At 40.7% G+C, this 27123-nt stretch overlaps 1 protein-coding gene across 1 annotated transcript in view; it reads right to left on the bottom strand.

Annotated features, from left to right (window-relative positions):
* Nucleotides 1–20664, bottom strand: part of LOC145985248 (CD9 antigen-like) — a 179329-nt gene extending 158665 nt beyond the window's left edge. Inside the window, exon 1 of the mRNA XM_083119024.1 lies at nt 20498–20664. Within this exon, the coding sequence (XP_082975150.1) occupies nt 20498–20563 (66 nt within the window). The 5' untranslated portion in view covers nt 20564–20664. The remainder of the gene's footprint in view (nt 1–20497) is intronic.
* Between the last annotated feature and the right edge of the window lie 6459 nt (nt 20665–27123).

The following is a 27123-nucleotide window of genomic DNA, read 5'->3' as shown; positions in this document are numbered from 1 at the left end:
AAAAACTACTTTCCAGTGTATTCTGGTACACTGATACGGTGTTTTCAGCCACTTCTTGGAACCTAGAGCGTTATCTTGTTGGCCATTTCACAGGCGCCTTTTGTTATTGGATTGAGCTTTTTGGCGCCAAAAGGAAAACAAGCTATATCTGAAGAAACGTAGTTTTGCAAATATCCGTGCGAGTGCAGTATCTTCGTAGAATGTAACGTTAGTAGAAAATTTTCTTCTGGTATGCACACTCTTGGTGAGATAAAGTGGCACATGCTTCAGCTGTCCAACCTTATAAAATGAGCCACTTTATTTGAACAGGAGTGCACAATGGGAGACCAAATTAGTTAGGGTCTGCTATGGTGATTATGGCTGAAGTATGCTTCAATTTTACTGCAGACATCTAACGTGGTTCTTAAAACTACATATTTATGTTATCTACAATAAGTCTGTAAGCCATATACTTAGTTTACTCTGTGCTATTAAACCTTAGGAGAGTCGAATTACTCTCGGAACATCTCCAGCGGACTGCGCGAGTCTGTCTAGCGAGCCTAGTGGGCGTGTAGAACCTGAGCAACGGGCTTAGCGATAGGTTCTGGGTTGAGATGACGTCAGTGGCTCGCTTGGTTAATTGGCTGCTTCGAGAGTTGTGACTAGTTCCGAAGCTTCAAATGCATAACTGCCAAAGATGTTACGGAAATAATCTCCCTCTACTTTTTTAGTTTCTTCTATACCTCCCTGGCCGCTCTATTAAAAAGTAAAGCCAATACAGCACCTCTTTGTTATAACTCATTATGAATGTAAATTCATCGTTTAAATATGGTCACTATGGTACTATGATACACAAAATAAGCCGGCCCCCGTGGCGGAGTGGTTATCACTAGAGCCCGGATTCTCAGGTTTTAACCTATTTTATTCCTTACTTGGTAACGTCACTATTCCAACAAATGTTTTCGTTTTAGCCATTTCTTAATGAAATACATGAATCCTATAGGCTAAAACGGCTAAAAGGAGTTCAAATCCTAAGAAAGGCCGAATTGAACTTTTCAGCTAAATAAATGTAAAAAAAATAATAAAAAAAAAACATTGCTGAAACCTTGTTTTGTATCACCAGAGTGAACACATTGTTAACTGTACGGCAATATGAAAACGTATTCTCTCCCCCCTCTCTCCCTCCATCTCTTTCTCGCGCGCGCGCACACACACACAGAAGGGGGAATGGAAATAAGAGAAGGGAAAAGGCATGATGAAAAAAAAGGGAAGCAAAGTTTGCATTACAAAAGAAATAGCTTAACAGAGACCTTTTTAAATTTTCATTATTTTCTAAAAACTGTGTTTTTTGTATGCTTTAAGTTTAGTAAACATGTAATATCATAATATGTGAAGGTAAATGTGTTTGCAGTATTGATGCTCATGTAAATGCAAAGATTTTTGATTGATTTCAATAAAAATATGGATAGGTTAAACATCCTAAAAAGGGCTAAATCATCTCTTTATAAAGTCTAAAATTATGTCTACAAAATCCTAAAAGTCCGGGCCCTAGTTATCACATCACGCTACGACGCCAGGGGTCCCGGGTTCGATTCCAGTGGTAGAATAAACAAAATAAAAGGTAAAGAGAAAATAAAATAAAATCTAAATTGAACATCCATTATGAAATAATCCATTACTCCTACATTCAAAGACTGAAAAATGAAAATACTACGCAATTTACAAGTTATTAATATTCTGACGGTAGTAAATGGGCAGAGTGTTATTAAATTAGCTCACACCTCGGATATTCGATACATCGGGAAGTAATGATGCAATTATATATTACACAATGCAATAATTACAAGTTAGAGTCTAATTACTTTCGGAACATCCCCAGCGAACTGCGCGAATCTGTCTAGCGAGCCTAGTGGGCGTGTAGAACCTAAGCAACGGGCTTAGCGATAGGTTCTGGGTTGAGATGACGTCAGCGGCTCGCTTGGTTAATTGGCTGCTTCGAGAGTTGTGACTCGTTCCTATGCTTCAAATGCATAAGAGCCAAAGATGTTACGGAAATAATCTTCCTCTAACACGTAATTATGTACAGTCACGGCAATAAAAATGGGACACGTAGATCCTGAAATACTTGTTTCCCTGCAAGGCGTTATGCGTGTTGCATACGGCGATAAGTGGATTTGAGTAGCAAATTTTCAATGGAAACTTCTACACAAAACGCCTTGCAGGGAAGAGAGTATTTCAGGATCTAGGTGTTGCATTTTTATTGCCGGTGACTGTACATAAAGGAATTCCTGAATTACACAAAATACGGTTCATTTGTCACCGTTTGTGTTTCGATGTTGGCAACAGTGCTGACAAGGTTTTTGTTTTCACGTTTTGCTCAAAATGCTGGGGAGGCTGAAGTTGAATTCGCGGTATCGATAATTCCCGCTACTTTCTCGGAATTCGCGGTCAACAAACACTCTGTTCCGTGGACACCAGCGCAAATAATTCAATCAAAGACTTTAATAAACAGACTGAGAAGGTGTCAAAAACTAATTCGTACCTTTCTGACACTCGGAACAAATCACAGTTATTAGGCAAATGAATCGCGAAACGATCTTCCATATTTCGAGAAAACAGACCGGCTGGAACTTCGCCGAAAACTCTCTGCTCCCGGAGGAAAAGGACGGTTTGAAATCCAGCACCTTGGAAACTGTTGCTATGCAATTACTTGTAACCTTGGAAACTGCAACATCTGTGGCTTTTCGCAGTAACTGGAGTCTCGGGAGCAGCCATAAACGGAAAATCACCCGCAAAAGTGGTTTGTAAATGGAAAGGAAGTCGCTTCGGTTCTGTTTTATTATTGTAATGAATGGCTTTTGAGAAACAGCAGGTCACGTGGCGCAGCATGGTGGACAAATGGCACAGAGAGCACTCGAGAACGAGACCGGATCGTTCGAGTAAGGAACGAGACAGATGTGTGAGATCGAGACATATTGTTCGATAGTTGTCTCGTTCAAGATTTTAGATTTGAATGAAAATGAGACGCATTTCAGACATACCAAGTGAGTCTTATCATCATGGGTATTGACAGAAACTTTTATTTTAGTAACTATTATCATGGTATGATTATTATTATACATTAATAACTATTAAAACTATAAATTTTATTCAATTTATTATTATGATATGTCGCTTTGAAACAAGCCCTCGTGCAACTTTTGGAACCGGAGAGATACGAACTGAACGCGTCGCTTATCGCTCGGTTGCCTGTCGCTTCGTTCTGAAAACCCCCGAAGACGAAACCGAGAGTGTCTGACATTAACGGAGCTCTCAAAGTGAGCATGCGCAACCAACAGACCGAGGCGACACGATACACGCTGTCGAGAGAATGGCCCAGTCCGAACGACAAGGGACACGTGCAGCTTGTCGTGTCACTTTGGCGCGAAAGGCAGGCCCGTATCGAGGGGTAGGGTGGCTGAAGCCTAGGGCGACATTCAAAGCGTCCCCCCTCGCTTTATTTAACACAACAATGTGGGAATATGCGAAGGAGAAATTTGCACTTGGCAGAGATAAGGGTAGAGTCCAGCGCAGATAATTCTGCCGTGCAATGCGCGACAGAACTAAAGAAGCAGTGTTGCTAATGGAGCAGATAGAAAAATCGCTGCGGTGCGCCGATGCACAGCTGTTACGTACAACAATAAAATTAGAGAATTCAGGTCTATCTAACGTTGAGTTTTAAACGTCATGCATTATACCAGGACTAGGATTAATATGTACTAACAAGTGGCTTTGTATGTAGCTACATACATATGGACTAAAAATTCGCAAAATATGAACTAACACATAAGTACAATTACCAAAAATTCTGCAAAGAAGACTTCTTCATACGATTCCTTATTTGAGTGATTTCAAACAAAATAAAAAAAAATATATACGTATATATTATTTTTCATTGCATTAATGCACTGGTGGCGTTCTAACTTTTCACTCCCAAAACCCGTATACACTGGTAGAGTGCCACACACGTAAATTTGCCGTTGCGTAGAAACGAATTTTCTTTTCGTCTCCCTCTCTCTTAGCATCACGTGTTCTACCCTGCTCGAAAACCTTCGCTATTGTTGCCATATTGTCATTCCATTCCTGGACACACTCGCGCAAACTTCATTGAAAACAATTGAACAGCGCTCCAGCTCGCGGTTCCCACCGGTCGGCAGGGACGGCAATGTGGCAATATAGCACGGCGTAGTCGTTGCTTCTTTTATGCAGTGCATGTTCATTGGCTAGCTAGTAACTAGTGTTGCCAACTGTAATAATGAAGCACTATTTCTGTCACGGAAGGGGAAAGCAGGTAAAGTGGCGGTGAGTTTTGTTGGATTGGAAGCACCATATTTTTATTTTATACTAAGTATTTGACCGGTTTGACGTTGTGTGCGTGTATTGCGTGTGTGTATGTAAAAGTGTGTGTTTGCTAATGAACGTTAAATTCCATAATGCCTCCAGTTCTGTCGAAGTTGAAATCAAAAACCTTGCATAGCCAAGCTCGGGAAATTCTAAGCAATTCAACTCTGGCTCCGGCAGGTGTTCTTGTAGAAATTGCATAGAGGAGGCTGTCATTTTTGCTGCTTAATGCGATACATACTGTTTTCTGTGTTAAAATTGCCATGCTTTGATGGGTGACCAAGTTCATAGCAGGGCCGGCGGAAGGGGAGGGCGAACCGAGCGGCAAAATTTGAAGAGAAGAAAAAAATAAGCCTATTGAAAACTGTGATCGAGCGAGATATTCTTTTGCGCTGAATAGTATTGAAATAGCATAAGAAGTCACATTATTTATTTTATATTTTGATGTTTTAGTTAGGAATATATTGATTTTCAATTTTCCGTTGCTGCGTAATGACCGGGGGGGGGGGGGGGGTCGAAATAGAGCGGCATCTGCCGCCACCTCCCAGGGAGGCAAAATGACTAGCGCCGGCCCTGGTTCATAACAAAAGAAAAATCCGCGCAGCTTATCGTCTAGTGGCAGTATATGTACTTGTTATTGTTGTGGAAGCCGGCATCCTTTGTAAATGTACAACAAAGGCAACCGACTGTCGCCGATATCAGAGAGGAAATAATAATACTGCTTCAGGAGGAGTGTTATGGTGCAATTGTAGCGGTTTAACACGTTGGCATGTTATTATCTGCCGTTGCAGTTCCATACCAGTGTATACGGGTTTTGGGAGTGAAAAGTTAGAACGCCACCAGTGCATTAATGCAATGAAAAATAATATATATATTTTTTTATTTTGTTTGAAATCACTCAAATAAGGAATCGTATGAAGAAGTCTTCTTTGCAGCATTTTTGGTAATTTTACTTATGTGTTAGTTCATATTTTGCGAATTTTTAGTCCATATGTATGTAGCTACATACATAGTCACTTGTTAGTACATATTAATCCTAGTCCTGGTATAATGCATGACGTTTAAAACTCAACGTTAGATAGACCTGAATTCTCTAATTTTATTGTTGTACGTAACAGCTGTGCATCGGCGCACCGCAGCGATTTTTCTATCTGCTCCATTAGCAACACTGCTTCTTTAGTTCTGTCGCGCATTGCACGGCAGAATTATCTGCGCTGGACTCTATGGAACTGCAACGGCAGATAATAACATGCCAACGTGTTAAACCGCTACAATTGCACCATAACACTCCTCCTCAAACAGTATTATTATTTCCTCTCTGAGATCTGCGACAGTCGGTTGCCTTTGTTGTACATTTACAAAGGATGCCGGCTTCGACAACAATAACAAGTACATATACTGCCACTAGATGATAAGCTGCGCGGCTTTTTCTTTTGTTATGAACCAGGGCCGGCGCTAGTCATTTTGCCTCCCTGGGAGGTGGCAGTAGATGCCGCTCTATTTCGACCCCCCCCCCCCCCCCCCGGTCATTACGCAGCAACGGAAAATTGAAAATCAATATATTCCTAACTAAAACATCAAATATAAAATAAATAATGAGACTCCTTATGCTATTTCAATACTATTCAGCGCAAAAGAATATCTCGCTCGATCACAGTTTTCAATAGGCTTATTTTTTCTTCTCTTCAAATTTTGCCGCTCGGTTCGCCCTCCCCTTCCGCCGGCCCTGCTATGAACTTGGTCACCCATCAAAGCATGGCAATTTTAACACAGAAAACAATATGTATCGCATTAAGCAGCAAAAATGACAGCCTCCTCTATGCAATTTCTACAAGAACACCTGCCGGAGCCAGAGTTGAATTGCTTAGAATTTCCCGAGCTTGGCTATGCAAGGTTTTTGATTTCAACTTCGACAGAACTGGAGGCATTATGGAATTTAACGTTCATTAGCAAACACACACTTTTACATACACACACACAATACACGCACACAACGTCAAACCGGTCAAATACTTAGTATAAAATAAAAATATGGTGCTTCCAATCCAACAAAACTCACCGCCACTTTACCTGCTTTCCCCTTCCGTGACAGAAATAGTGCTTCATTATTACAGTTGGCAACACTAGTTACTAGCTAGCCAATGAACATGCACTGCATAAAAGAAGCAACGACTACGCCGTGCTATATTGCCACATTGCCGTCCCTGCTGACCGGTGGGAACCGCGAGCTGGAGCGCTGTTCAATTGTTTTCAATGAAGTTTGCGCGAGTGTGTCCAGGAATGGAATGACAATATGGCAACAATAGCGAAGGTTTTCGAGCAGGGTAGAACACGTGATGCTAAGAGAGAGGGAGACGAAACGAAAATTCGTTTCTACGCAACGGCAAATTTACGTGTGTGGTGGCACTCTAACATGACGTTCCCTGTTTGACCGTCACGAAAATATCTCTATCGTAAATCATTTTCGATTTATGCTTACCCTGCATATACACATATAATTTACATTATGCTCGCTTACTGACATTCTCAACGTGCCCCGAAATGTTTTTCTCTTTGATCCCTTTCCGAGAAATAACATTCTGGCTATGCCAAGCCTCTGTTACTGTTGTTAGTTTTTGCAATGCTAATAGTTCGTTTTTAAAGATGTTCTTCAGACACTAAGGCATAACTGAAAATATTATTAAATATGCTAAACTTTTTTTTTAAATCAGAAATTCAAACTACGAATCTTTATTACTTTTACAATATTACTTTTTGCCGAGTTTTTCTTTGTTTGCTCATATCTCTCTCTCTCTCTCTCTCTCTCCATTCCTCCTCACTTTCATTTTCCCTTCCTTTCCATCTGTCTCCTCATTAATTCTTTCTTCAATTCCTACTTTCTTCCTTTCTTTCATTGTTTTTCTTTCTATCTTACTGTCATTCCTCTCTTCTATTTCTTTTCTTCTTTCTGTCATTTCTTTTTCTTTCCTCCTTTCTGTCATGCCTTTCTTCTTTGTTTCTTTCCATCTTTCTGTCATTCCTTTCTTCTCTTTCTTTCCTTCTTTCTGACATTCCTTTCTCTTTCCTCCTTTCTTTCATTCTTTCTGTCATTCCTTTCTTCTTTCTTTTTTCCAAACCATGACATAGGAAGAAAATATCGAAGGATACCCATAAAATGTATGTGTTGATAGTGCGGGGAAAGGGGGCGCCAAACCACAATCCTGCCTGGGGCGACAAAATATCTAGCTACGGGGCTGGCGAAATGTTGCATTTATATCTGAAGATTCATTTCCAAGTAACAAGTGATGACCCGTCGGTCTGAAAGCTCTCAGAGTCTGATTTTACAGAACCCTATCTCGTCTCGATTCTTACAATCCCGCCTCGGTACCAAGCCTCAAATCCAGCAAGAAGATTGCACGTACTTTGTCGTCATTGTTATAGAGCAGGAAGTTTGGCGAACGCAAGTTCGAAGGCCACGAAGAGGCAAGAAACCTGAGATCGCATATGTCCAATTGGCTCCCTGCCTCGCAAACTCACACACTCCACTGGCGGCGCGAGCAAATTGCCCGTGGGCGCATGACGTCAGGCGCTGTTGCTTACACCCAGCTGACCGAATGTAACGCCGGTGGCGGAATGGCAATCAAAGTTCACTTGGTATTCTGCGAGTTGATCACGGTGAATCGGTACCTCTGCGAAGGTAGAACAGCATCTTGACCGTATCAACCAGCTGGGTCCTAACCAGGCCTATAGCTGCAGTCAGTGGCGGCGTAGGGGGGAATTGCCCCTCAAATTTTTCCACTTTTGGTAAACTGTTCTTACCCTGACTCTCCCCCCCTTAGTTTTGGAACCCAATCGCCGCCACTGGCTGCAGTTGACCTGCGCGGGGAAGGGGCCGATGCCCGGTATAGGCACATAGTCGTTCTGATACCACTTTTAACAGCAGGTGCAGTCCCGATTAGCCTTTCTGTACATAAAGTGGACTTAAAGCAAATATTTTTAAAATGCTACTCTAGAGACCCGAGTTCAATTCTCGGACTTTCCAATTTAAGTTTGAATATTTTATCATGCATAAACATAGACAATGATTATAAATCGCAGTTGTGTGAGCCGTAAATATATTCTTAAAAACTGAAACTATATCTATTTTTAAAAAGAAGTGTTCGCGCCCGTGATCCAACAAAAAACACTCTTCTTGTTTCGGACGCTGTTTGTAGCATTTCCAGGAAGGTTAATGATGCTGTAGGTAGACTAATACACGTAAATAAGACACTCAATTACATCGAACTGATGTATTCGTCGCAAAATATACATTACTTGCAGCCAACCTGCAATACCTCTTACATCGCGTTGCTTCTCTTCCTCACAGACTATTCACTCTCTCACTTTCAGTAGGCACTAGTGCCCAGAGAATATTCTGGCGGCCATCTTGGCTCCAAATGTACAAGGTACGGAATAGAAAAGAAATAGTGAAGTAGATGCACTGATAACACAGAGTTTGGTTTGAGTTGCTGTTTTAAGTCCACTTTATGTACAGTAAGGCTAATCGGGACTGGACCTTCAGCTTAAAGTGGGATCCGAACCACTTGTGCCTCCACCGGGTATCGAACCCGGGACCCCTTGATTACAAGGCAAAGGAGGCTACCACTTCGCCATGGGGGAGGCCCTATAACACAGAGTGATATAGTGGAATAGAGAAAGTCCTGAAGGACAGCATGGATTGGTTATATCGAAAGGATGGTAAAAAAAACTTGAACCGTCAGAAGAATAACACAGTGGAAACCATTGGAATCTACACTAAGAGGAAGAAATGGGAAGCAGATGAAGACCAAAAGAGAATGAAAGTTAAAAATTGGAGAAAGCAAGCAGAGGGTAGGAAGCTGTGGCACGAAATAGTTGAGCTGGTCTCAAGGCTCACAGAGAGTTGTAGCACCGTACGAGCCGTACGAAGAAGAATCATTGAAATTGCATTAATTAGCGTCAAGTATGTAATAGCCCTTAATACTGAAAAAACTGTCGCAGTCATTTCTTTGAGATCGTTGGATGGCAGAGAACTGACGATTTAGACTAGTGTTCTTCAACGTTTTTACTATAGCGGCCCATTTTCACATTCCGTAAGGAACTGACGGCCCGCACTGTCACAAAGGCAGTGGTAGCTTTACAAATAACTACACCCCTACATGGTTTCTGTTGTTCAATATGCATCCACTTCTCATATATATCAGCATGTGGTAACTATTGTAAAGAACACTGTCAACTTCTGAGGTTCATAGTGGTTCGGATCCCACTTTAAGCTGTAGGTCCAGTCCCGATTAGCCTTACTGTGCATAAAGTGGACTTGAAACACCAAATCTTTCAATCAAAACAAATAAAAATAAAGCACATTAACCATTGAGGCAATACAATTGTCATTTAGCCTTTCAACGAGAAGACTGTGTTTTTCTTCACCAGCATGCCAATATCTGTTTTAAAGTTGGATAGGGCTGCCTTTTTTATTTCATTATAGGCTTTAGAGAACCGCGGGTTGAAGACCACTGGTTTAGGCCATTATTGTATAAGCCATCAACTTTATACAGTGTAGTTCTTCGTAGGCCTATTTGGTTAGGACAGTTTTATGCGCAGATATTATATAATCAAGAAGACTTGTGGGCAGGCCATGTGGCACGAATGGGAGAGGAAGGAAGAGTTTACAGGATTTCTGTTGGGAAACCTGATGGTAAGAGACATGTAGAGAACTTTGAGATGGACCTAAAGGAAATCGGCAAGAATGGAAAAGATTGGATTGATCTTGCCCAGAATAAGGACAGATAGATATGTTGCTGCAGCCCATAAACCCTCTGGTTTAAGAAAACTAGTGAGTTCGTTACGCAGGCTTTAGACGATACAATGTATAACACATACAGCATGAAAGGCACGTCGAGTTCGTCGAGTTACACCATCTATGCTGAGTACACGGTGTTTACATTTGAAACAACTAAAATATTCTTCGTGTACAGTAAACGTTGTAAAATATGTATTTAAGCAGCGCCATCGTTTTACACCTAATAACGTTTTGAACGAAACGATATTCCTGTCGGTTCAATAGTTACAGACTTTTAAAAATGTGAAGTGATACATTGTTTACATCTCAAGCGGCCGCCATTTCTTCTTCACTCGCGACCTAGAGGTCGTTTCTGATTGGTTATGCTACGAAAAATGCTACGGAAATAGAGCCGGTTCTATCCTTGAGGAATGCCATGAAATATGCCATGGCATCTGAAATGCCATATAATTTCTCACTTTACACGGTAGCTTTTTGATCATAGCATCAATGTTAGGAAAAATGCTAAGGAAAATGATTTCGTCTAAAGCAGGCCTTAGTCAGTTTCAATTGTGAAAGTGGGGCAATGTATCATTATACAAGGCGCGTATCTGATACCTGAATGCAAACAGCGCTACCATCGATCTATAATTGATATCGATACCTACAGCAAATCGACTTAACATCGTTCGACATCAACTGTGCTCTGTCCGCGAAGATTGATTGATTCATTCAGAAGACATCCTGCTACATTTTATTCACACGAGATAACAGATAGACAAGCAGGAACATCTGGAAATCAAATTACAACTTGAACAGTCGTTTCAATAGGATCAGGAAACAGAAGACAATCTCTATTTCCTTCGCTCGCATCGCCTGCCTGCAGAGGCGTGCGGAATTTGTTTCTAAGCCCCGCGACAGGTTAAGTTTGCAGCAACTTTACGCATATGCAGACCCAAACATGCGCGCAGAATATAGTTCCGCTGCGATACTGCCAATTTTCTCACAATCTGGGATTTGAACAGCTCGTCGGTTGAGGCAAGACTCGCACGGGAGATGCAGACCGCCGACTCGCGTGGATTAATACATAAAATCTGGTGCAAACTTAACTTGTCGCGAGGCTTAGTAGCGTTCCAGGGGCCTCCGGGATGGCGCAGTGGTAGTAGCGTCGTCGCCTTGGAATAAAGGGTTTCCGGGTTCGGATCCCACTTTAAACTGTAGGTCCAGTCCCGATTAGCCTTTCTGTGCATCAAGTGGACTTAAAACTGAATATCAATCAATCAATCGTAGTGTTCCATTCATTCGACGGAGTCCCACAACTCAAATGTTAACAGTTTCCAACAGTTCGCTGCAGAAAAAAGCAAGGAAACTGGTTTACCGTAACAATTCTTATTTATTGTAAAATTTCCCTTGGTGTAGGAAGATCTAGGACAAGTTTTATTTAAAAAGGAAGATTTCCCTTCATGTAGGAACACTGCCTCTGCCAAGCGCAGCACAGAAAGCAAGAAGGAACAAGCAGCGTTCTCCTGCCAACGTTGTTTGCAGATGTGGAACTGACGCTCGCAGGCCGCGTGTTTTTAAATAGTCACTCGCTTCGGCTCCCTCGCCCACCCCACATACAATCGGTGAGGAAACCCAGTCGTCAGAAGGGTGCGATGGGTGTGAACGACAGTGGCGTACATAAATCAGTCAAGCTCTTTAAATAATTTACTTAAATTCTGATTTAGAAGCTTGTTTTCATAGTTTGCACAAGATAAACAATTGCCATATTGAAGCTAAATATATAAATACGAAGTGAAGTCAGTAAATAGGTTACAAACAGATGTGGGTGAACTGAAAATAGTAATTTCTTAAAGTATCAATAGGTGACAGTACAATCCAGCTTGATGATATTGAGTTTACAGTAGCTAGATAGCAGATGCACGACCGTGTTCGAGGAGCATACCTGACGAAAGACACCATAGCAACTGCAATATCGTGTTCTCATGGTTTAGCCTACATCATAATACATGGTCGTTTGAATTTCCGAAAAGTACGCTCACGGTGGCGGCAAATGTTTCGCAGATGATGAAGATGTTGAACGTGAGGTTCGGCTGTGTCTGGGCCAGCAGCCTACATACTTTTATGAAGCAGGTTTTAGGGAAATTATAAAACGATGGGATAAGTGTATCATTGTTGGAGATTGTGCTGCAAAATAAAAGCGGTTTACAAGTCAGTATTTATTTTTTAAAAAAACGTTTGTGACCTACTTACGGACTTACCCTCGTATATATGAAAAAAGTCGGTTTACCGGCAGTAAACGCGGTAACATGGAGAATGCGCCACTGGTTACTATCATGGCTTCGTCATCCGCTTCCACCTCTGTCGTCACATGACTGAGCTGGTGCAACACTAAGGGTATGGTCAAATTGGATCCGGTTTCGGCCAAACCTTTTACTCGAAAAAATTAACAATGCGGGTATCGATGACCGTTGTTACAATGTGTGCGCCATAGGACTAAGTATACTTTCCAATTCCTATTATTATTACTTCATTAATATCGGTTCTTTTTCTATCTTTGTGACTTAATTTCCGTTAATCGAGTAGGAATGAAATTTGAGCTCTTCGAATGTAACGGGTGTTTCACATTTCACTCTTCACAACATTATTGATTTTCAGGGAAAACTGATAACGTACATTGCGTTTCATTATCCAATTCTCATTTACCATTATGTAAACAGCTTTTGCCCTTCAATTCGTATAACAATCTGTCCTTCGTAACTAACAACTTCGCCCGTCTAAACGGTACTTTGCGACGGTGACCGGTTTTTGAGAGGTTCTTTTTTAATGAACGTTACACTGAAATGCTGCGTATATTTATGCATTTGGAGAAAAAATATTGTGCTTCACAGAGAGTTTTTTTATTTCCTCTATTATATTTTGAGCAACTATACTGCAAATCTTTTGCTTGTAGGTTAGGTTAGCAGATACACAGGTAAGCGTAATGTCAACTATTTCAAACGCCAATTCGGGTCTCCCCGATGGCGTAGCGGTTACGTCATCGCCTTGTAATCAAGGGATTCCGGGTTCGATACCTGCTGGAGGCACATTGCGCAGTGATTCTGGATACCACTTTAAACTGTATGTCCAGTCCCAATTAGCCGACATGTGCATAAAGCGGGCTGAAAACGACAAATCAATAAATTCAAACGCCAATTCATCTTCCCCCGAGGCAATTAGTAGGACTTCCTAAGTTGGGAAGACTTTTTACTGAAATATCCGACTGGTGCATACCAGTTCCTGAGATGGAGCTGTCTCCTTGAAATTTTCATAGTTCCGGAGTTGGTAAATCCTGAATTGGGAACAAATCTTCGCCACAGTGTATGTACACTAAAAGCAGGCATACCCTCAAGATATACCGAAATGTTAATAAAAACGGTGGTTATCATTGCATAGGCATTTTATAACAGGCCGTTTCTTCAAGTTTTTGTTATTTTTTTCCGAGGAGATTTTTGTCATTGGAGACTGGTTTTCAAGGTCTTCCATTGGTACCTCCTACAAATACAAAAACTAAGGAAATATAACGTAGAGTATCAAAAGCTTATGGAAATAAGAAAAAATAGTAGTAGAAAAATGTAGTACGTTTTGGGAACCAAGGTAAATATTGTCAATTATCAATGACAATATCAGGTTTAACTAACAACTTCATTAAAATTAGTACCCGAATGCCGACTGATATCCACCAACTTTCCCCAGGTAAATAAACTGTTTGGGACTGGATATTGCTGTTTTTGTGTAGGAGACGCGTAACAACAGTTCCGCCATGTGCATTTGTAATATTCCAGTAAGTCATATGAATTTAAAATATATTATGACTGAAATTTGTTGCTATGATCTTATATTTTATCTTTCCAATAAATATTAAAAAAATAGAATGTATTATAACTATTAATGCATAAAAAATAAATAAACCGTTGCAAAAACGAGGGAATGTTTAAAAATATTTTTGCTTTGTTCTAATTAAATATGGTTAACAATAAAAGTTTGTTATATGCAGCTTTACCAAGATGGGTCCCGGATTCGAATCCTGGCCTGGGATTTCTTTACAAGTGTCCCTTCATGAATTTAATGATATCATTACTCATCCTCATCGTCGCGATTAGCCAAAAGTGCTAGAAACGTTAAGCTAAATAACAAAAACCAAATCAAATTGAGGAAGATAATATAATACCCCACGTCGCTCACAGGCACGATGGAAGAGAAACCAAAAGGATAAAACAAATGACTGTGCACTTTACTGAACGAGTTTGCCGTGGGCATTCTTATCTTGGTTAACCTGTAATTTTTTTCCCGTTCGCCATTTAATTAGAATATTGGCATTCATTATAACAGATTATAAAGAGAACGACTGGAATTTACACAAGACGGTTAAACAAACAGAGGCACGCAGCACATAGGAAATGACTTTTGTTTACAGATTCCTCCATGCTTCCTCATAGTACTTCCGTGTGCTCTGAAGATCATAAACTATATAGAAATCTCCTCGTAAGCAGATTCCATCGAAGTCTCCTAGACTTCCTGGAAAAGCTCTTCTAACAAGAAGAATCAGCTATCATATGCTGAATAAGTTGTTATTTGTATTGATCGTACTTTAGGTCGGTTTTCGCCTTCTGCTCTATTCTCCTCGACTTCTTTAAACGTCCTCCGTTTCCCCAATAGACGGGAAAACCACAGCCAAAAATCTTGGGGGTGTAGTACAAAGAGAACGTAATGCGCTACGAAGCTGGAGGTCCTAGGTTTGAACTGATGTCAAGGGGAAATATAACGTTATAAAACAGGGAAAGTTTAGAAGTTAGCTCTGAATTGCCTATACTGATGGCGGGCCCAACTGGCGGCTTTCCTACTTTTGGCCACATAGCTGTCCACCAATCGTCTTCGTGGATGTGTGGCTCGATGAGTGTCAACAACTTCAGTTGCGAAGTAAGAGTTGTAGGAGTAACATCGCTCCCCCGTTCAAACGTTGCCAAGCGTACGTCTATTTTTGTCATTTTTTTTTTATTGGCTTGTTCGTACAGTGTTTCGGTGTTTTGTGTACTAATTTTCCGTGCTTTGTGTACTATTGTACAACTTTTATCCAGTAACAGCGCTGATCAACTCTTTGTCCCCCGTTTTACAGTACGCTTGGCAACATGTGTATACGACGCTCAGGAACTTTCGGTGCCTCGTGACACGAAAATCCTCGATGTCAGTCGAAGAGAATTCAACTAATCGCTGATTCGTCGTTTCCCAGCCGCCAGTTGGAAATGCGATCAGTATAGCGTCTTGCGACTCGTCCCCTCTTTAAACAGGGCAGGGAGAGGATGGCGAAGGTGGACTTTCTTCCCTTGCTCCCTTGAGGTTTCTCTTTTTCTTTTTAAGGGTCGCGAGTCCCTTTCTTCCTTATCCTTTGTGTCTTCATCCCTCCACCATACCCAGAGGAAGGCTGGCTGCTGACAAGCCACAACAGGGATGAATATGGCATGCGCTGACGTTTCGGTAAGAAGAGGGATGGGGCAAAGACGCATATTCGTGTAGTAATCAGGATATCGCGACGATGAGGATGAAACATGATTAAATGAAACTGATGAAAGGACACTAACAAAAACACCCAATCAAGGCCGAGACTCTAATCCTGAACCTTTGTGAGGCGCTCGATACATATATATATATTTTTATTTTAGTCTCCTGTTTCAGCGTCCTACATATCTGTTCGAAAGTGAATATTTGAGTGGCGTATGCTGAGTCTAAGACTTGGAGCCGGACCCTTTGGCCGAGTGGTTAGCACATCGCGCTGCGACGCCAAGGGTCCCGGGTTCGAATCTCGCTCGGGCTTGGTTGTTTGTAAATGTCCATTCATCAATTTCATGATTTCATCACTCATCCCCATCTTCGCAAATTAGCCAAGAGGCACAAAACGCGAAGTAAAATAAACTAAATCAATCAATCAATCTAAGACTTGGACTAGCTCACTATGATACCTGGTCCTAGACTATGGAGGAAGGGAGAAGACTAGGCTCATTCTTGACGTCTTCAAGGAAGCCACGTTGCCATCCCAAAGGTAGTCAGGTTGCCAACTTCTAAAAATTCAGGTTGCCAACTCCTAAAAATTCAGGTTGCCAACTCCTAAGAATTCAGGTTGCCAACTTCAAAATCGCCATTATCTTCTTTTTGAAATCAGGTTAATTCACAGTTTCTAATCGATTTTTCCTCAGGCTTCGCAGATAGCCTAGCTAGACTGGAATACACGCTCCTGATGTATTTATACAGTTTATGGTGACCAGCACATGAAAACGATCCATATATCACGACCCGCAAGAAGCAGAAACATGAAACCATTGCAGTTTAGGGTAAATTAAACTATTCTCCGTGGCGCAACAGCCCTCCCAGGGCTTTTTCATTGGGTAACGCGAGGTCAGAAAGCATCGAGTCCCATTGCCGCTGTTTTATGGCTTTCGAGACCGGAGTCCACTACTTCTTGTTTATCCCAATTGTTCTCAAGATGCTGGGTCAACATCTACATTGTGAGGGCTCCCATCGGAAATCAAACCCAAGACCCGTTGCATCAAAGTCGAGAGCGCTTGTAGTTTTGACTATTTCGGGGAGGGGGGGGACAACCCTACTTGTACGTGGATGTAGGTCAAAATATCGATATAACATTGCACGTGTGAGTCTTCGAAAATATATTATGACAACATAACACTTGCGTTTTTTTTTGTTTTTTGTTGTTTTTTTTTGCCTTCTCGCTTTTCTACCACTTTCGACTAATCGCAACAACATCGCGATCGATAACCATGTAGCTAACTAACTCCCTAGCCTTCTTAAACCCGAAGGTTCATGGCTGCAGCAACACAGGCCTTCCATCTTTCCCTATCTTGAGCAAGTTCTATATACTCTTTTCCATCCCTACCGATTTCCCTTAGGTCCATCTCAACGTTGTCCCTCCATCTTCGTCTTGGCCTTCCTACAGGTCTCTTACCATCAGGTTTCCCAACAAGAATCCTGTAAACTCCTCTTTCCTCTCCCATTCGTGCCACATGGCCTGCCCACCTAAGTCTTCTTGATTTAATTATTCTAATAATATCTGGACATGAATACAAATTATGTAGTTCTAAATTATGTAACCTTCTCCACTCACCTGTTTCCTCATCCCTTTTAGGTTCAAAGCTAATGAGGTTAAATTGACATGCATGAGCACACGGACGTCCGCAGGATTTTTTCCAGGGAGGGGCAAGGAAGGTATTTTTTTGCAGGGGGGGACAAACAAGGCACATTTTCCCCAATAATAGTGTTGTTCCCTCAAAAAACATGCAATAATTAACACATGTTACTGTGGCTGAAATGAAATTATATGTGAAAAATATATAATTTTCGGTTGACTTTCATTTTCCAGGGGGGGCTGCCCCCCCCCTCCGGACGCCCATGCATGAGCAAGTGCAAGAGATGCACAATGTTGCAAATTTTCAGTTCCTGACAGATAACTATCGGAATATTTGTATCCAATTACTTTTCCTAGCTTTGTCAAAATTTGCAGGAATTACTGGAATTTTTTGACATGCTACAATATGTACCAAAACTAAGGATGGCACTGAGACCAGATGGCGTAGTGGTAGCACTGCTGTTTTTTAATCAAGGGGTCATGGGTCAGTTCCTAGTAGCTGCACAGTGAGTGGTTCGAATTCCACTGAAACTGTAGGCCTAGTACCTAATAACAACTTTGTTTCACCACACCAAATGCACTCAAATATTTCGTTTTGTTGGTTTGGCAATAGTTTTTCTAGTTTACTAAATTCCTCAAATTTAGGTGTCTCACTAAATGCATCCAGCGAATGTCACTGTTGTCTTCACTTGGGGTCCTTTCATCGTGTAACAGTGCATCGCAAAGACAAGTGTAGCGATTAGATATCAGCTCCGAGATCAAATTTTTTGGTGATGGTTTTTTAGGCGTCCAAGAATTTCAAAAATTTCATAAATCGTCCCCAGTCTATTATGATCACGATTGGGCCCGTAGCGAGAGGTAGGCTAGGGGACTGAAGGCTAGGGTGCCATTCAAAGATATATATATATATATATATATATATATATATATATATATATATATATATCACATTGTGCAAGGGAGAAATTTACACGTGACAAAGGTAAGGGGAGAAGGAAAATATACAAGATGTTAACTCTACCTTTGTTCCCATTGAAGTGAAGATTTTCAAGTAATGAACTGACCTCTAAATGCTTCCTTTGGGCGATCCACTTGAAAATGGATGTCACCCTTCAACTCTGTACATGACTTTTCCTGTTCAAACTCAAAATAGAAAAAAAATTGCCTGCGGTAGTCAATGGGTAGGGAGAAGTTAAATAATATCTCAATATTGTCAATTGAAAAAGAAATTGTAAATATTGTCAATTTTGATAAGATAATTGACGATTTTACTTGATTGAAAGCAAGAAAAGTTAAATTTTAATTATTCTCTTTCTGAGATATCAGTCTGTTTTTTATAAATATTTTGAAATTTTTTCTTGCAATACATAGTTTATAAGAATGCATTCTTTTCAGGCAGAGTTGAATAATTTTAAATTACAAATTTATTATTTCCTTATATTAATTATTCTTCTTAACTTTCTTCTTTTGCTTGTAGGCTTATATATTCTGGTAACACACTGCTGCAATTTTATGTTTCCCAAAGTAGTAGTAATAATACGTTTTAAAAGATGTTCTTCAGACACTAAGATATAGCTAACTGAAATATCCTTAAATACGTTAAACTTCGTTTTAATCAAAAATGCAAATTACGAATCTTTAAATTTAATTATTATTTAATTCTTTTATCTGTTTCCTCATTTCAAAATTCGCAGGTGTAAATAAATGTCGAAGGACGCACATAAAATATTGCTGCTTAGTAGTGTGTGTGGGGGGGGGGCGCCAAACCACAATCCTGCCTAAGGTTCCAAAATAGCTACGGGACTGATCACGATAGACGTGGGAATTCTAATATACACAATTTCCAACTGTAAGTACTGAATATGTACGTCAAATATGAAAAATGTGACATTTTTATTGGTACCATAAGAAAGAAGTGCTTTCGAAGATGTTACTTTTTTTAAGAGGCTAAGCTCCAGTCACTTTGCGTCAAAAGTAACTCAGTTACAGTTACGCATTACTTTAAAAATTAGTCCATTTACTTTTAGAGTTGCTTTACTCTAAATAAGATATAACTTGTATAACGTGTATGTAATTCTAGCGCACTTACTTTTTCACTCGTGATCTCAAAAAAAATTGCATTAGTTTTCATTAAATTATATTTACCCTCATATATTTTTATATATAAACTATATAGAGGCAATAAATCCCTGTACTTGAAAATGAGTAATTTCTCTTCTTTAGCAAAATACAATTTTGTTAAGTACCGCTGAATCAAGAAATTGTGGAATGTCCAGGATGATTACCCCAGGTAATATAGTCCTACATCCTGGGTGTTGTAAAATACACACTTGGGAACTTGGAGTTGACTGTTTTGACGATAAAAGTACAACATTCTGTCAATGTTTACCTTTAAGGTATATTGCAAAAGTCTGACTGGAAAAAGTTCCTATCATGCCAAAAATAAGTAACCCTCAATTTCGTTTCTATAGTTACTTTAAAAAGCGCTTGCGGTGCAATTGCTCATTTAAAAAAGTAACCAGTTACATTTTCAGTTCCCATACAAAGTAACTAACGGTTACATCCAAAGACTGTAAAGAAGGGTGGGGTGAAAAAACTAACATGGTCAGGAACGGTTACGATCATTGGAAACTTGCACATTTATTTCTTTGCAGCACATAATTAACGAATGGGGAGGAGAGAAAAAGTGTTTCTTGACAAGACTTGATGATCAACGCAGCTGGCGGCAATGTAATAAACAGTTTCAAAAGAAAAACATAACAATCACACGGCTAACGGTTTTTCCAATCTTGTTCTTTCTTCTCACAGTGACAATTCTGAGATGTTTCTAAATTTTACGAGTAGAATGTGCTGTATAAGGAGTGCGGGTTGTCTCCTAAAAAGAATGAAAGTCGTTTGCTGCTTGGTCGTGGGTGTAACGGATAACCTAAAATAGAATTCACTCACACCATCAACATGTGTTTTCTTATTTTCAAACTTCACGCACAAAAATAGACACTGGCGCTTCAAAGATCACAAAATCGACATTCAATTGTCAAGAATTCGGTGCTAAAATGTCAATTCGTAAGTCAGTTGCGGCGATCAGATGCCAGATGGGATGTCGAAGATAAGATGCTTCACAAAAGACAACAAATCAGGCTTCATCTAAAAACATGACTAAAAACCATCAATATGCTGACAGTACTCACCCAAATTATGAAGTTAACAATCACCACGATGTACTTGAGGATAGCGTAGCAACCTTGGAGAGCCATTTTCAGCACTGGTAACCGATTAATCCTAATTTACACAAACTGTTTTGCACTATCCTGGTTAGACACACCACTGTCGGAGGCGAACTGAGCTCGTCAAGTGATCTTCGAAGTGAAACACCACGCTGCCAGCAGATGTCACTAGCACTCGAAACCGTTGATGTTCATTTAGTTCGTGTTAATACCGACCGAGGGCAGCAGTGAATTCACACGCAAGCGTAAAGCAAATTCAACGTTTCCAACTGTGGTCAAATTATTTTGTGCCTGCAATAATTTCGTTTTATTGTGTAAAGGAAAGCACGATTGCGAAGATCCTCATGGTGGAATCGAGTCCCCGAATCGAATTTTATGCATCGATCTGTCAGACCCGGATTTAGACTGAGGAGAGAGGACTGCGCCAGAAATAATGGCTGTGCCCTGTGAGGATGAGGAAAAAATATTTTCTGAGGGTGTCTTGATATTTGGAGGGAGCATTTCATTATCTACTTTTTCCTTGTTTGCTTGGGGGAGTAAGGGGGCCCACTGGTGAACCGGAGAGTCGTCTGCTCCCTTTCTGGGACCGTTACTGGGGGGTCTGCAAAGGGGCCTCCACTGGGAAAAATTACTTCGAGGGAGTGGGGGAGGGCACAAAATGAAGGAATTGGACACTTGAAAAGTAAAAATATAGAAATATATAACCATCTGCAGTGGCGTACCAAAAGGGAGGGGTGATGGGATTATAACCCTCCTTGGGCCCATGTATTCCTAAAAAAAAGGACGCCAAATGCAGGAAAATATGGCAAAATAAGAGGTCTGACTACTAATAAAAAAATTATGCGTACTCCCCCCCCCCATTTCGAAAATCCTAGACACGCCATTGACCATCTGACATAACTTGCCGTTCGATACCAGGTTGTAGTGGTTCGGATCCCACTTTAAAATATTGGTCCAGTCCTGGTTAACCTATCTGTGCAAAAGTAAGTTTAACCCCCTCCCCCCCCAAAAAAACTGCCGATGCCGACCTCCGTGGCGGAGCGATTAGCACAGCGTGCTGCGACGCTAACTATGTTCCCGTGTCGCTTGTCACTTCGGTGTGAAACCCCCGTGTCGCTTGTCGCCTGTCGTTTTGGTCTGAAAGCTGCCTAAGGGAGAATTCGCACCGAAGCGACAAGAGACAGGCGACACGTGTCTTTTGAGGATTTTACCAATCGAATTCAGGTTTGTGCGACCTGCCATGCCTCTACGGTGTGAAACGTTGCTGCAGATTGGCTCCTTCCCAAGAGGATATGTGTCTTGCGGCACCTTGCAAACCCCCACCCCAGTTTTGGGTGTCTATATTTCTTTAACGAAAAATTCTGTCTTGTCATGTACCTAAAGAAAATCGGCGCCTATGATAGATCCTTCCAAGTAGGGACGGCGCTACATGGGGGGGGGGGGCGCTAGGGAGGGCTGAAGACTCCCCAAAATAGGTCTGAGCCTCCCCGCCCCCTCCGTAGCCCACGTAGAGAGAAGCATTTTGACCGAAAACTTAAAATAGTAGAAGTTTACATTTTCTATTAGAAAACTTCCATTGGGGCAAGTACAATGTTCAAGTGCATTTCTAGTTCGGAAATAGTGCCGTTTTTCTGAAGCATGAAAATCTACAATCATTCGCCGCTCCTTGCTGTTGTGATTTGAACGTTTAGCGTTATGGCACACTATGAGGCAAGAAGGAACTTAAAGTAAAGACACTTCAGCAGCTGCTTGCAATGATTAAAACATTCAAAATTACCTTTTACGAACTTTATAAGCTTGAAGTGTGCATGTCTCCATCGACGGCAAATCAAGTGTTACCTTCGTAATCGAATTGGTAACGAGATCTACGTATATTCTGTCCTTTGAGAAAGCGTTTGCAAAATAATTGGATGTAAACAAGGTTGTAACTGCTCATAAAAAACATATGTATCTTATCGTAGTTTCTTGCTGTGTTTAATTTTCTCATTTTAGCAAAAAAAGTACTCTCTCTCTTTACATAGAAATAGTGTTACGTGTAGTATTTATACGTATCTCCAGCGCCTAGATAAATAAGAATTTTTTTTAAGTGTATGTACTGTTCGTATGAATAGTAAGTCTGTGATATTATTCCACTCAACAATGGCTTAGGAGAATAAAACAATATAATTATTGCATTTTATTTGACATGTATATGATGGAACAAGATAATTTATAATTGAATTTGACTAAAATGTTTAACTGGTAAAATTATACCGTACCTCGTATTAGTTAGCCCACCGACTAAATCTCCGAAATCTGTAGCCCCCTCACTTGTTTCAGGTTGGCGCCGTCCCTCATTCGAAGTAACATTTAGTTCTCACCAGAAATGGTAACATGTTCATGCAAACGTTGGCAACACTGTTGCGATTGAGAGGTTCGATCATTCTTCCGTAACTGTAGCAACAGAAACAGTGTATATACTGTTCTGATATTCTACTGGAGGTTTCGTTTCCTTCCCAGTGGCCTCTGTTACAACTGATCAATAGCTAATCTCGATCCGCTGACACAGAGTCCCTTTCGCGTAGTCCTTCATGACCTGTCTGCTTCGAGCACCAGAGAAAGAATATCCATTTCTGCCAGTCTGGTGCATGCCATTTAATATTTATCAAAGGTAGAGCCAATGCACGAAGAGCAGGGATGGTATCGAGATGACACTAGGCTTGACCGGCCGTCTCTCGTCTCATGTTGTCTCGTGAGTGAAACTGGTGAGGGCTGAGGGGTAGGCATACCTTAATGTACAAAGAAACAAATGCACACATACAGACAGTGGCGCAGGAACGGTGGGGTACAGGGGTACATTGTACCCCCCCCCCCAAATTTTTGAAGGGGGTACGGTACCCCCTAAATCCGTAAATCGAGTTGTACCCCCTGTACTCCTCCCCCTTGGCAATTTGACAGCAGACGCAAGGTGCTACTGTTAAAACAACCTATTTTCAATTCGCCCAATAAAAAAGTGTATATTGTTTATAACTTACAAAAAATATCTACCTTACCACAGGAATTCAAACCATTGTAAACTTATTCTACTACATTGTGCTTGCTACTAGTTAGTTCATTGACCTATGTTCTTGGAAACCTCTTTAAGGAGATGAAAATTGTTTAAAATGTGTGTGGAACGATGGAATCAGATTTGCTCTCAGAAAATCACGCTGCAGACGAATGCTCCTTTAACGTAAGAGGGAAGGGGTTACTCTTTTCTAAAGAAGTGGTCGCGTCGATTCGAAGATAAGATACAATTCTTCATCAGAAGAGTATATGACTGACCCCATTTTCTTTTCAATATTTAAAATGAAATCTTCCAAAACGAAATACTTACACGAAGGCGAAGAGACACTACAGACCAACTTGGGAGGTACAATGTACTCCTGTACCTCACCCATATTCATAACTTTGTAAGAGGGTGTTCGGAAAACTATACTTAAACCTATATATTAAGAGATTTTGAAAATAGAGTCCCGATTAGCCTATCAGAGCATGAAATGACTCTGGAATAAGTTTTAATAACTTCAGAGTGGAAACCGAAACAAAAATAAGCTCAAACAAGAATGAGAAGGACCTCGCCACACAGGAGACTAGATGAGGCTGTGACAATTCTCTACTCATCGCATCGCGATATCATTCCTAGGTGATATGACATTTTTCCTAGATATTTAAACAGGGTGGGTGCAATTTGCGATATTATCAGAAGAGGGGGGGGGGTCTTATTTTTACCTATGTATTAGGTATACTTATAATTAGACATTAATTGCTCAAAATATAACTTTGGTATCACAAACACAACGCCATTTTAAGTTAAACCCTAAAGTCAATCTGTAAGATAATTGAAGACTAAAATTGGTAAACGCTGTGCCACAATAATTCAAACACCATTTTCCACGTTAAACTGTGAAATGTGCCATGCTTTATAATGTGGTAAACGTGAAATGTTGCTGGTAGCCCTCTAAATAGTTCAAAGGGCGTGTAAAGAAGTCACGGGCTGATGCGCGGAACGATTTACCAACACTTTCGCTTTTGGCACTTACAACGTTTACCACTTTTAGTCCTCAATTACTTTAGTCAGATGAATGCACGAAATAAATGAAACTCACTGCAGGTTCTATTGGTAGATTTTTGATTGGATTCACAAGGTATTTGGAGTGAGATGGGAATGTTTGATTGATTTATTTGATTTATTTTAGTTCGCATTTCTGCCCCTTTTGGTTAATCGCAAAGATGAAGATGGGTGATAATAAAATGAAATTGATGAATATTCACATGCCCAACCTGGGACCTCTAGCGTCAAGGCGCCCTGTGCCAGCCCTTCCACCACGGAAGCCGGCGAGATGGGAATGTGTTTTGGATTTTCTTGGTATGCTAAAATATTTTACTGTGACACGCACATGCTTTTGCTTACATTAAAATTTACCTATTCACATAAACGAGAAATTGACATGTCACCCTAAAACACATGCATGTAGCTATCTATATTTAATACCACTACATATGAAAAGAAACCTTGGGCGGCTCTTCGTATTGTCCACCAAAGATTGAAAAGAAAGAAAAACTTTTGAACGTATGGCTTTCCTTGCTTCCTCTGACATCTGAAGGATTTCGGTTGTGATAGTACTTTCAGTGCTCGAAGGGTGTCATTAGGTACAGCTTATTATATATATATATTAAAATAAATTAAATAGATTATATATATATATATATATTATAACAAACTAGCTGATTACTCGGCGTTGCCCGAGTGTTTAATGAATTCTAACTATAGCGTAAAATGTAACTAAACTTATTTACAGCTATTTAAAAGTGTAAGTAGAGTATACAAATTATATAGTAATATCGTTTACAAATTCACTATAATATAAATTTAACAACAATTTATGAACAACATTTTTAGTTCCACCTCCAAGAAAGAGCAAGAATAAATAAATTGAAAGGCATTGGGAGTGTCACTATCCATCTTAGCGGCGCCGAAAACTATGGATTCCACACTAATATCGGTCGTTTTACATGTCACCCCCTTCCCATCCCCACCCTTAGGGGTGCCAGGGGTATCTTAGAGTTGAACGGCATTAGGGGTTTCACTATTCATCTTAGCGGCGCCGAAAACTATGGATTCCACACTAATATCGGTCGTTTTACATGTCACTCCTTCCCACCCCCACCCCTAGGGGTGCCAGGTGTGTCTTGGAGTTGAACGGCATTGGGAGTGTCCCTATTCATCGTATCGACCCCGAAAACTATGGATTCCACACTAATATCGGTCGTTTTAGATTATTTTTACATGTCACCCCTTCCCACCCCCACCCTAAGGAGTGCCAGGGGTATCTTGGAGTTGAACGGCATTAGGACAGTCACTATTCATCTTAGCGACCCCGAAAACTGTGGGGAGTGGTTATCACTGCATGCTATGACACCAGGAGTCCCCGACCTCGGCATGGTTGTTATTTGTGTTTGTCTCTACATTAATTGTGTTGTATCCACTTCGCGATTAACCAAATGTGTCAGCGACGCTAAGTAGCATAAATCAAATCATTGATTGATTGTTTGATTTGGGTTGTTTTACTTCGCTTTTCCTACACTTTTGGCTAATCGTCAAGATGATACGATAAAATTGATGAAGGGACAGATACAAATAACGGGGTTCGAACCAGGGATCTCTGGCTTAATAGTCAAATCAACATGTTTTGTATTTTCGAAAGTGGGTGGGATTAACGTGTGCTTCTTTTCAGTAGTCCTTCCTCATTTTGCAATCCTTTCCTTTCATTGACGTTCTATTTTTATGAATACTGGGCCCTAAAGGGGGGAGGGGGATTATGACCCACTCCAACCTTCCTTGATTGATTGATTGATTTAGTTAGTTTATTTTACTTCGCGTTTTGTGCCTCTTGGCTAATTTGCGAGCCAACCTTCCTTGGGCACGCCAATGATTGCTACCCCAAGTGTCGACATCACCGCACGTCACTGAGTGGTTCGGATCCCACTTTGAACTGTAGGTCCAATCCCGATTAACCTTAGTGTGCATAAAGTGGACTTAAAACACAAATCAATCAATGAATCAAAATCTAAACAAAAGCCTACATATAGTAAAACTATTCCAACTACATTGTAATTTATTGACATCTTTAAGCAGTTAGTGAAGCAATTAGTTTGCTGCTTTATAAATTTCACAGACAGACACACACATATGCATGTATGTGTGTGCATATATATACACTATGCTTTGTGGCGTATGGGGGTGATTCTCCCACGTAGTACACCCAATTGTCAACTCACTTCCACGTAGTATACCCTGGACTGCATTTTGCAGACTAACGAGGGTCTGGCGTCTGGACCTACAGCCAGTATAATCCTTTGTAAGGCTGTGTGTATGTGTGCTGTCCTGTGTTTTGTCCTTATGTGTGCTGGGGAGCGCCTGAGTCACCTGCCCTTCGCTAAATGACTTCCACTTTTTCCCTGTTCCGGGACGGAAGCGTTTCACCACAACAGCCAGAGGGTGCGAAGGGCTGCTTGCGCACCCCCATCGGCGCCCCTTTTTCAAAACTTACGTTCAACCGAGAAGACCA

Source organism: Lepisma saccharinum, chromosome 3 (assembly GCF_977018435.1).
Source record: "Lepisma saccharinum chromosome 3, izLepSacc3.1, whole genome shotgun sequence".
NCBI lineage: Eukaryota > Metazoa > Arthropoda > Insecta > Zygentoma > Lepismatidae > Lepisma > Lepisma saccharinum.
Note: the sequence above shows the minus strand (reverse complement) of the source record. Positions and strands in the feature narration are given on the sequence as shown.